The 11,786-nt window shown below is 46.6% G+C and overlaps 1 protein-coding gene across 1 annotated transcript in view; it reads left to right on the forward strand.

Annotated features, from left to right (window-relative positions):
* LOC130346482 (uncharacterized) overlaps positions 1 to 4,195 on the forward strand; it is a 72,156-nt gene extending 67,961 nt beyond the window's left edge. The window contains exons 7-8 of the mRNA XM_056554545.1: positions 3,007 to 3,592; positions 3,692 to 4,195. Of these exons, the coding sequence (XP_056410520.1) occupies positions 3,007 to 3,592; positions 3,692 to 4,149 (1,044 nt within the window). The 3' untranslated portion in view covers positions 4,150 to 4,195. The remainder of the gene's footprint in view (positions 1 to 3,006; positions 3,593 to 3,691) is intronic.
* Positions 4,196 to 11,786: the final 7,591 nt, after the last annotated feature.

The following is an 11,786-nucleotide window of genomic DNA, read 5'->3' on the forward strand; positions in this document are numbered from 1 at the left end:
CCACTCCTGCTGTACTGCCTGCCGTTGAGGAAACCCTCCATTCTTTCCCGGTGTCCTCATCCCAGGGGAGGCAGTTACCGGACAAAGAAAAGGGGAGACCTAAGGGGGGGGGTACTGTTACGCCTAGCGCTCCGGGTCCCCGCTCCTCCCCGGAGCGCTCTCGGCGTCTCTCTCCCCGCAGCGCCCCGGTCGGTCCCGCTGACCGGGAGCGCTGCACTGTCATGGCCGTCGGGGATGCGATTCGCACAGCGGGACGCGCCCGCTCGCGAATCGCATCCCAGGTCACTTACCTGTCCCGGTCCCCTGCTGTCATGTGCTGGCGCGCGCGGCTCCGCTCTCTAGGGCGCGCGCGCGCCAGCTCTCTGAGACTTAAAGGGCCAGTGCACCAATGATTGGTGACTGGCCCAATTAGCTTAATTGGCTCCCACCTGCTCCCAGACTATATCTGATCACTGCCCCTGCACTCCCCTGCCGGATCTTGTTGCCTTGTGCCAGTGAAAGCGTTTAGTGTGTCCAAAGCCTGTGTTACCTGAACCCTTGCTATCCATCTTGACTACGAACCTTGCCGCCTGCCCCCGACCTTCTGCTACGTCTGACCTTGCCTCTGCCTAGTCCTTCTGTCCCACGCCTTCTCAGCAGTCAGCGAGGTAGAGCCGTTGCTAGTGGATACGACCTGGTTGCTACTGCCGCAGCAAGACCATCCCGCTTTGCGGCGGGCTCTGGTGAACACCAGTAGCCTCTTAGAACCGGTCCACTAGCACGGTCCACGCCAATCCCTCGCTGACACAGAGGATCCACTACCTGGAAGCCGAATCGTGACACCCGTCCTGCTTCGACACACGGATGTTGCTAAATTACAATCAGCGTTTATTACCTTCCTATGGAAGGGCAAACGGCCCCGTATTGTTTACAGAAAATTGTGTCTGTCTGTCCAAGAGGGGGGCATACAGTTGCCTGACCTGCGCCTCTATAATTTGGCAGCTTTGTTGCGGCACGCCAGGGATTGGATCCTGGATACATCTTGGTTCTCCAACACCTCTTTAGAAAAATCGTTATCAGACCCTTGGGACCTCAAATCTATACTACATGTACCTTACGAGGATCTCCCACCTGGGATTAAAACAAGCCTACTATTGAAGGACACTATTGGAGCGTGGAAAGCGGTTAGGAAGATGTATGGTTTGTCCTATATCATGTCTAGATTTCTTCCTCTCTGGAACTCTCCGGCTTTTCCCCCGGGGACAGGGGGTGGTGTCTTTACAGAATGGAGCAATAAGGGGTTTCAATATGTAGATCAAGCGTTCTCAGAGGACACAGGTAAGATCCTTGACTGGGACTCCTTGGGGCAGAGGTTTGGCATCTCTGCGGGACTTTACTTGCATTATATGCAACTTAGAGCTTATGTTTCTACACTACCACGGAGTCGGGAATACCTCTCCAGGGAAGCTATGTTTAAAACTTTTATTAATCCCACTGTTGGCCAACTGTCTTTGTCTGCTATCTATCTGAACCTAAAGAGGGCCACGCTTCGGTCTCTGGAAGACTCCTTGTTTGCCTCATGGGGGGAGCAGCTGAATATTTCGGACCCGCAGTCTAAGTTATTGATAGGCTTGCACCACGTTAGGAAGGCCATATTGAACGAATCTTGGAGGGAAACACATTTTCGTATACTACATAAGGCCACTTATGCATTTAATCTGTAGTTTAAGGATGCACCAGCCCATTATTTACGAAGCTGCCCCAAATGCGACCTAGCGAAGGCCTCTCTCATACATGCTCTATGGGAATGCCCACTACTACATCCACTTTGGACCTCTGTGCAGGCATACATTAAAAAGGTGTGGAAGGTAGATGTTCCACTTGCGCCCTTAGCCATGATCTTTCACTACATACCGAGACAAGACCTAGGCGATGGGGGAAGTTCGGTGGTGGCCGTCAGAGGGGTACATTTGATGTTGCTCTCCACGGTTAAAGGTCTGCTCAGACAATGGTTACAGAAAGATCCCCCTACATTTCAGCAGGTGATTGACATAATGAAGGGTCTTCTTTTCCTTGATAGGCTGGACACATTGCGTGATACAGAGAAAAGAGACAAAAGATTTTTTCACACTTGGCAAGTTTATGGAGGATGCATATACACCCAGTGAGCTGCCCGATTTAATGAAGGAGTTTTGTGACTCCTCCTGGTACTGTAGAGCGAGTCTGAGTGGCTCACTGGGTGGTCTTAGAGTTGACTGAGTGGGGGGGGGGTGTGCTGCTGAGGCGAGGATTACTTTCCTGAATTCGATCTAGATTTTCATTGCTAGTTCTTATTCCTTCTTTCTTCTTTTTCTTTTTCCCTTTCTTGCCAATCTTTTCCCTCTTTTCCCGCTTACTTTCTTTTGTCCCTTGGTCATGTGTTTGCATGTTGTTTGTTGATGTCGTTATCCCAGGGATAGGGTTTTCTAGTTGCTGGAGTTCTATCTAAGCGATAATTGGCGAGTTGTTGAGGAGGGAGGGGGGAGGGGGATGGCGGGAGTTAATGAGTTCCGTTAGAATGTCGATATGTTACTGAACGTGTTAGGTCTTGCTCAAGATCACTACAGCATATCTCCTTATGTTTGCCATCGTTCAACTTGACAGCTTCACCTGATAGTATGCACATATCCCCATATGATCCTTTGCTTACCATGGAATGATGCCAATACAGGGGATTTCAAGGTTTTCCGTGACTTTCATATACCTGTACTTGTTTACCTAAGGACGCATTCTAATTTCTTCTTTATAGGGGTGAGGAGTAGCCATTGTTCGCTTTTATGTTAAATTTCCAGATATCTCATTAACGTAGGAAGATGTGCTGTGCAACGGAGAGTGATCCTCCTGTTTATCGTAATTGGATTGCTGTGTATTTTGTGCAAGATATGCTCTCATCTCATGTATGTTTTCTTTTTATAACTTCAATAAAATATTGTTTAAAAAAAAAAAAAATATCCCCGTAATCTCATACTCTTTGCTCTCTCCTGTCAGATCATGAAACATAAGGCCTTCTTCATCATCTTGGGCCTCCTTTCTGCCACCATCTTCCTGACAATTAGATGGATTGGTGAGTCTGATGTCACCATGTCTAGAGTTCCTCTTGAGATGCCCCAGACAACCGCCATCATTCCAGTGCTAAGACAGTCATTGACTCTTCATGATGGGAAATTTGAATATCACTTGAACCTCTCCAGTTTTCAGTTGGAGTTCCCGAACCTACAGACGTACCAATGCTCGATGATCCTCAGTCCACATGTTGCACCATACGAGGACAGTGACCTACCGCTAATACTTTTGGCCATAAAATCCCATCCAAGAGCTGGAAAAAGGAGAAATGCCATACGACAGACCTGGGGCAATGAACAAGAACTGAAAGGCTACAAGCTGAGACGACTCTTTTTGGTGGGAAGGACAGAGGTGTTGGGAACAATGGAGATAGTGAAGGTGGAGAGTGCCACTTATGGGGACATCCTACAATGGGACATGACCGAAGGGCATCACAACTTATCTCTGAAGGAACGTTGCTTCCTGGAATGGCTGCACCACAATGTCCCCGAAGTGGATTACATATTTAAGGGTTAGTAGAGGAGGGGCCACTGACCCTATAACTTGTAGAAATCATGTGAGTGACAATATAATATTAGCAGTGATTGATTCTCCTGTGTTCCTCCTGCAGGTGATGACGATGTGTTCGTGAACACAGAAATGGTGGTTGATCTTATTAAAGACTTTGGTTCTCCCAATGTAATTCATGGCTATCATCAGCATCGTCCACCTGTTATGCGTCAGACCAAATACAGCATCACTAAGACCCTATACCCATCGGGACACTATCCTGGATTTGTGTCAGGTGGAGGCTTCATCTTCTCAGGACCCTCAGTGCCCAGTCTATACGAAGCGTCTTGTATAATGCCGGTTTTCCCATTGGATGATGTATATTTTGGGTTCCTGGCCTTGGCAGCAAATTTGACTTATAGACATGACCCTCGTTTCCATGTACGTGGGCTGAAGTACAACACATGTAGATACAAAAAGGCATTGCTTGTACACGGAATAAGCCCAGAAATACTGCTCGTGATATGGAGAGAGGTGAACGAGAACAAGTGCGAGAACACAGAACAAAAGAAGAGTTAATGAAGGATGGGGAGCAGAGAAGAGAGATAATTAAACGGGGCATAGGTCAGGAGTGGCACCGATACTTGTGTGTTACTTAATAAAGTCTATATATTTTTTTATATTCTATGAAGTCTGTAAATGATTCTTAGTAGAAGCTTTATCCTGTCTTCCTCACCTTCCTTCTCCTGTGTTCTCCTCCTCTCTAGTGTATCATCCTTCTCCCGTGTTCTCCTCTTCTCTAGTGTATCTTCCTTCTCCCGTGTTCTCCTCTTCTCTAGTGTATCATCCTTCTCCTGTGTTCTCCTCTTCTCTAGTGTATCATCCTTCTCCTGTGTTCTCCTCCTCTCTAGTGTATCATCCTTCTCCTGTGTTCTCCTCCTCTCTAGTGTATCATCCTTCTCCTGTGTTCTCCTCCTCTCTAGTGTATCATCCTTCTCCTGTGTTCTCCTCTTCTCTAGTGTATCATCCTTCTCCTGTGTTCTCCTCCTCTCTAGTGTATCATCCTTCTCCTGTGTTCTCCTCTTCTCTAGTGTATCATCCTTCTCCTGTGTTCTCCTCTTCTCTAGTGTATCATCCTTCTCCTGTGTTCTCCTCCTCTCTAGTGTATCATCCTTCTCCTGTGTTCTCCTCCTCTCTAGTGTATCATCCTTCTCCTGTGTTCTCCTCCTCTCTAGTGTATCATCCTTCTCCTGTGTTCTCCTCCTCTCTAGTGTATCATCCTTCTCCTGTGTTCTCCTCTTCTCTAGTGTATCATCCTTCTCCTGTGTTCTCCTCTTCTCTAGTGTATCATCCTTCTCCTGTGTTCTCCTCCTCTCTAGTGTATCATCCTTCTCCTGTGTTCTCCTCCTCTCTAGTGTATCATCCTTCTCCTGTGTTCTCCTCCTCTCTAGTGTATCATCCTTCTCCTGTGTTCTCCTCTTCTCTAGTGTATCATCCTTCTCCCGTGTTCTCCTCTTCTCTAGTGTATCATCCTTCTCCCGTGTTCTCCTCTTCTCTAGTGTATCATCCTTCTCCTGTGTTCTCCTCTTCTCTAGTGTATCATCCTTCTCCCGTGTTCTCCTCTTCTCTAGTGTATCATCCTTCTCCTGTGTTCTCCTCTTCTCTAGTGTATCATCCTTCTCCTGTGTTCTCCTCTTTTCTAGTGTATCATCCTTCTCCTGTGTTCTCCTCCTCTCTAGTGTATCATCCTTCTCCTGTGTTCTCCTCTTCTCTAGTGTATCATCCTTCTCCTGTGTTCTCCTCCTCTCTAGTGTATCATCCTTCTCCTGTGTTCTCCTCCTCTCTAGTGTATCATCCTTCTCCTGTGTTCTCCTCCTCTCTAGTGTATCATCCTTCTCCTGTGTTCTCCTCCTCTCTAGTGTATCATCCTTCTCCTGTGTTCTCCTCCTCTCTAGTGTATCATCCTTCTCCTGTGTTCTCCTCCTCTCTAGTGTATCCTCCTTCTCCCGTGTTCTCCTCCTCTCTAGTGTATCATCCTTCTCCTGTGTTCTCCTCTTCTCTAGTGTATCCTCCTTCTCCCGTGTTCTCCTCCTCTCTAGTGTATCATCCTTCTCCTGTGTTCTCCTCTTCTCTAGTGTATCATCCTTCTCCCGTGTTCTCCTCTTATCTAGTGTATCATCCTTCTCCTGTGTTCTCCTCTTCTCTAGTGTATCATCCTTCTCCCGTGTTCTCCTCTTATCTAGTGTATCATCCTTCTCCTGTGTTCTCCTCCTCTCTAGTGTATCATCCTTCTCCTGTGTTCTCCTCTTCTCTAGTGTATCATCCTTCTCCTGTGTTCTCCTCCTCTCTAGTCTATCATCCTTCTCCTGTGTTCTCCTCCTCTCTAGTGTATCATCCTTCTCCTGTGTTCTCCTCTTCTCTAGTGTATCATACTTCTCCCGTGTTCTCCTCTTCTCTAGTCTGTCGTCCTTGTCCTGTGTTCTCCTCTTCTCTAGTGTATCATCCTTCTCCTGTGTTCTCCTCCTCTCTAGTGTATCATCCTTCTCCCGTGTTCTCCTCTTCTCTAGTGTATCATCCTTCTCCGGTGTTCTCCTCTTCTCTAGTGTATCATCCTTCTCCTGTGTTCTCCTCCTCTCTAGTCTATCATCCTTCTCCTGTGTTCTCCACCTCTCTAGTGTATCATCCTTCTCCTGTGCTCTCCTCTTCTCTAGTGTATTATCCTTCTCCTATGTTCTCCTCTCTAGTGTATCATCCTTCTCCTGTGTTCTCCTCTTCTCTAGTGTATCATCCTTCTCCTGTGTTCTCCTCCTCTCTAATGTTTCATCCTTCTCCTGTGTTCTCCTCTTCTCTAGTGTATCATCCTTCTCCTGTGTTCTCCTCTTCTCTAGTGTATCATCCTTCTCATGTGTTCTCCTCTTCTCTAGTGTATCATCCTTCTCCTGTGTTCTCCTCTTCTCTAGTGTATCATCCTTCTCCTGTGTTCTCCTCTTCTCTAGTGTATCATCTTTCTTCTGTGTTCTCCTCTTCTCTAGTCTATCATCCTTCTCCTATGTTCTCCTCCTCTCTAATGTTTCATCCTTCTCCTGTGTTCTCCTCCTCTCTAGTGTATCATCCTTCTCCTGTGCTCTCCTCTTATCTAGTGTATCATCCTTCTCCTGTGTTCTCCTCTTATCTAGTGTATCATCCTTCTCCTGTGTTCTCCTCCTCTCTAGTGTATCATCCTTCTCCTGTGTTCTCCTCCTCTCTAGTGTATCATCCTTCTCCTGTGTTCTCCTCTTCTCTAGTGTATCATCCTTCTCCTGTGTTCTCCTCCTCTCTAGTGTATCATCCTTGTCCTGTGTTCTCCTCTTCTCTAGTGTATCATCCTTCTCCTGTGTTCTCCTCTTCTCTAGTGTATCATCCTTCTCCTGTGTTCTCCTCTTCTCTAGTGTATCATCCTTCTCCTGTGTTCTCCTCCTCTCTAGTGTATCATCCTTCTCCTGTGTTCTCCTCCTCTCTAGTGTATCATCCTTCTCCTGTGTTCTCCTCCTCTCTAGTGTATCATCCTTCTCCTGTGTTCTCCTCCTCTCTAATGTATCATCCTTCTCCTGTGTTCTCCTCTTCTCCAGTGTATCATCCTTCTCCTGTGTTCTCCTCTTCTCTAGTGTATCATCCTTCTCCTGTGTTCTCCTCCTCTCTAGTGTATCATCCTTCTCCTGTGTTCTCCTCCTCTCTAGTGTATCATCCTTCTCCTGTGTTCTCCTCCTCTCTAGTGTATCATCCTGTTCCTGTGTTCTCCTCTTCTCTAGTGTATCGTCCTTCTCCTGTGCTCTCCTCCTCTCTAATGTATCATCCTTCTCCTGTGTTCTCCTCCTCTCTAGTGTATCATCCTTCTCCTGTGTTCTCCTCCTCTCTAGTGTATCATCCTTCTCCTGTGTTCTCCTCCTCTCTAGTGTATCATCCTTCTCCTGTGTTCTCCTCCTCTCTAGTGTATAACCCTTCTCCTGTGTTCTCCTCCTCCCTAGTGTGTCATCCTTCTCCTGTGTTCTCCTCTTCTCTAGTGTATCATCCTTCTCCTGTGTTCTCCTCCTCTCTAGTGTATCCTCCTTCTCCTGTGTTCTCCTCTTCTCTAGTGTATCATCCTTCTCCTGTGTTCTCCTCTTCTCTAGTGTATCATCCTTCTCCTGTGTTCTCCACCTCTCTAGTGTATCATCCTTCTCCTGTGCTCTCCTCTTCTCTAGTGTATCATCCTTCTCCTGTGTTCTCCTCCTCTCTAGTGTATCATCCTTCTCCCGTGTTCTCCTCTTCTCTAGTGTATCATCCTTCTCCTGTGTTCTCCTCCTCTCTAGTGTATCATCCTTCTCCTGTGTTCTCCTCTTCTCTAGTGTATCATCCTTCTCCTGTGTTCTCCTCCTCTCTAGTGTATCATCCTTCTCCTGTGTTCTCCTCCTCTCTAGTGTATCATCCTTCTCCTGTGTTCTCCTCTTCTCTAGTGTATCATTCTTCTCCTGTGTTCTCCTCTTCTCTAGTGTATCATCCTTCTCCCGTGTTCTCCTCCTCTCTAGTGTATCATCCTTCTCCTGTGTTCTCCTCCTCTCTAGTGTATCGTCCTTCTCCTGTGTTCTCCTCCTCTCTAGTGTATCATCCTTCTCCTGTGTTCTCCTCTTCTCTAGTGTATCATCCTTCTCCTGTGTTCTCCTCCTCTCTAGTGTATCATCCTTCTCCTGTGTTCTCCTCCTCTCTAGTGTATCATCCTTCTCCTGTGTTCTCCTCCTCTCTAGTGTATCATCCTTCTCCTGTGTTCTCCTCCTCTCTAGTGTATCATCCTTCTCCTGTGTTCTCCTCTTCTCTAGTGTATCATCCTTCTCCTGTGTTCTCCTCTTCTCTAGTGTATCATCCTTCTCCTGTGTTCTCCTCCTCTCTAGTGTATCATCCTTCTCCTGTGTTCTCCTCTTCTCTAGTGTATCATCCTTCTCCTGTGTTCTCCTCCTCTCTAGTGTATCATCCTTCTCCTGTGTTCTCCTCCTCTCTAGTGTATCATCCTTCTCCTGTGTTCTCCTCCTCTCTAGTGTATCATCCTTCTCCTGTGTTCTCCTCTTCTCTAGTGTATCATCCTTCTACTGTGTTCTCCTCCTCTCTAGTGCTTCATCCTTCTCCTGTGTTCTCCTCCTCTCTAGTGTATCATCCTTCTCCCGTGTTCTCCTCCTCTCTAGTGTATCATCCTTCTCCCGTGTTCTCCTCTTATCTAGTGTATCATCCTTCTCCTGTGTTCTCCTCTCTAGTGTATCATCCTTCTCCTGTGTTCTCCTCCTCTCTAGTGTATCCTCCTTCTCCTGTGTTCTCCTCCTCTCTAGTGTATCATCCTTCTCCCGTGTTCTCCACCGCTCTAGTGTATCATCCTTCTCCTGTGTTCTCCTCCTCTTATCTAGTGTATCATCCTTCTCCTGTGTTCTCCTCTTCTCTAGTGTATCATCCTTCTCCTGTGTTCTCCTCCTCTCTAGTGTATCCTCCTTCTCCTGTGTTCTCCTCTTATCTAGTGTATCATCCTTCTCCTGTGTTCTCCTCCTCTCTAGTGTATCATCCTTCTCCTGTGTTCTCCTCCTCTCTAGTGTATCATCCTTCTCCCGTGTTCTCCTCTTCTCTAGTGTATCATCCTTCTCCTGTGTTCTCCTCTTCTCTAGTCTATCATCCTTCTCCTGTGTTCTCCTCTTCTCTAGTGTATCATCCTTCTCCTGTGTTCTCCTCCTCTTATCTAGTGTATCATCCTTCTCCTGTGTTCTCCTCCTCTCTAGTGTATCATCCTTCTCCTGTGTTCTCCTCCTCTTATCTAGTGTATCATCCTTCTCCTGTGTTCTCCTCTTCTCTAGTGTATCATCCTTCTCCTATGTTCTCCTCCTCTCTAGTCTATCATCCTTCTTCTGTGTTCTCCTCTTCTCTAGTCTATCATCCTTCTCCTGTGTTCTCCTCTTCTCTAGTGTATCATCCTTCTCCTGTGTTCTCCTCCTCTTATCTAGTGTATCATCCTTCTCCTGTGTTCTCCTCCTCTCTAGTGTATCATCCTTCTCCTGTGTTCTCCTCTTCTCTAGTCTATCATCCTTCTCCTGTGTTCTCCTCTTCTCTAGTCTATCATCCTTCTCCTGTGTTCTCCTATTCTCTAGTGTATCATCCTTCTCCTGTGTTCTCCTCTTCTCTAGTGTATCATCCTTCTCCTGTGTTCTCCTCCTCTCTAGTGTATCATCCTTCTCCTGTGTTCTCCTCTTCTCTAGTCTATCATCCTTCTCCTGTGTTCTCCTATTCTCTAATGTATCATCCTTCTCCTGTGTTCTCCTCTTCTCTAGTGTATCGTCCTTCTCCTGTGTTCTCCACCGCTCTAGTGTATCATCCTTCTCCTGTGTTCTCCTCCTCTCTAGTGTATCATCCTTCTCCTGTGTTCTCCTCCTCTCTAGTGTATCATCCTTCTCCTGTGTTCTCCTCTTCTCTAGTGTATCATCCTTCTACTGTGTTCTCCTCCTCTCTAGTGCTTCATCCTTCTCCTGTGTTCTCCTCCTCTCTAGTGTATCATCCTTCTCCCGTGTTCTCCTCCTCTCTAGTGTATCATCCTTCTCCCGTGTTCTCCTCTTATCTAGTGTATCATCCTTCTCCTGTGTTCTCCTCTCTAGTGTATCATCCTTCTCCTGTGTTCTCCTCCTCTCTAGTGTATCCTCCTTCTCCTGTGTTCTCCTCCTCTCTAGTGTATCATCCTTCTCCCGTGTTCTCCACCGCTCTAGTGTATCATCCTTCTCCTGTGTTCTCCTCCTCTTATCTAGTGTATCATCCTTCTCCTGTGTTCTCCTCTTCTCTAGTGTATCATCCTTCTCCTGTGTTCTCCTCCTCTCTAGTGTATCCTCCTTCTCCTGTGTTCTCCTCTTATCTAGTGTATCATCCTTCTCCTGTGTTCTCCTCCTCTCTAGTGTATCATCCTTCTCCTGTGTTCTCCTCCTCTCTAGTGTATCATCCTTCTCCCGTGTTCTCCTCTTCTCTAGTGTATCATCCTTCTCCTGTGTTCTCCTCTTCTCTAGTCTATCATCCTTCTCCTGTGTTCTCCTCTTCTCTAGTGTATCATCCTTCTCCTGTGTTCTCCTCCTCTTATCTAGTGTATCATCCTTCTCCTGTGTTCTCCTCCTCTCTAGTGTATCATCCTTCTCCTGTGTTCTCCTCCTCTTATCTAGTGTATCATCCTTCTCCTGTGTTCTCCTCTTCTCTAGTGTATCATCCTTCTCCTATGTTCTCCTCCTCTCTAGTCTATCATCCTTCTTCTGTGTTCTCCTCTTCTCTAGTCTATCATCCTTCTCCTGTGTTCTCCTCTTCTCTAGTGTATCATCCTTCTCCTGTGTTCTCCTCCTCTTATCTAGTGTATCATCCTTCTCCTGTGTTCTCCTCCTCTCTAGTGTATCATCCTTCTCCTGTGTTCTCCTCTTCTCTAGTCTATCATCCTTCTCCTGTGTTCTCCTCTTCTCTAGTCTATCATCCTTCTCCTGTGTTCTCCTATTCTCTAGTGTATCATCCTTCTCCTGTGTTCTCCTCTTCTCTAGTGTATCATCCTTCTCCTGTGTTCTCCTCCTCTCTAGTGTATCATCCTTCTCCTGTGTTCTCCTCTTCTCTAGTCTATCATCCTTCTCCTGTGTTCTCCTATTCTCTAATGTATCATCCTTCTCCTGTGTTCTCCTCTTCTCTAGTGTATCGTCCTTCTCCTGTGTTCTCCACCGCTCTAGTGTATCATCCTTCTCCTGTGTTCTCCTCCTCTCTAGTGTATCATCCTTCTCCTGTGTTCTCCTCTTTTCTAGTGTATCATCCTTCTCCTATGTTCTCCTCCTCTCTAGTGTATCATCCTTCTCCTGTGTTCTCCTCTTCTCTAGTCTATCATCCTTCTCCTGTGTTCTCCTCTTCTCTAGTCTATCATCCTTCTCCTGTGTTCTCCTCTTATCTAGTGTATCCTCCTTCTCCTGTGTTCTCCTCTTCTCTAGTGTATCATCCTTCTCCTGTGTTCTCCTCCTCTCTAGTGTATCATCCTTCTCCTGTGTTCTCCTCCTCTCTAGTGTATCATCCTTCTCCTGTGTTCTCCTCTTCTCTAGTGTATCATCCTTCTCCTGTGTTCTCCTCTTCTCCAGTGTATCATCCTTCTCCTGAGTTCTCCTCCTCTCTAGTGTATCATCCTTCTCCTGTGTTCTCCTCTTCTCTACTGTATCATCCTTCTCCTG

The sequence above is a fragment of the Hyla sarda genome, unplaced genomic scaffold (assembly GCF_029499605.1).
Source record: "Hyla sarda isolate aHylSar1 unplaced genomic scaffold, aHylSar1.hap1 scaffold_79, whole genome shotgun sequence".
Taxonomy (NCBI): Eukaryota; Metazoa; Chordata; class Amphibia; order Anura; family Hylidae; genus Hyla; species Hyla sarda.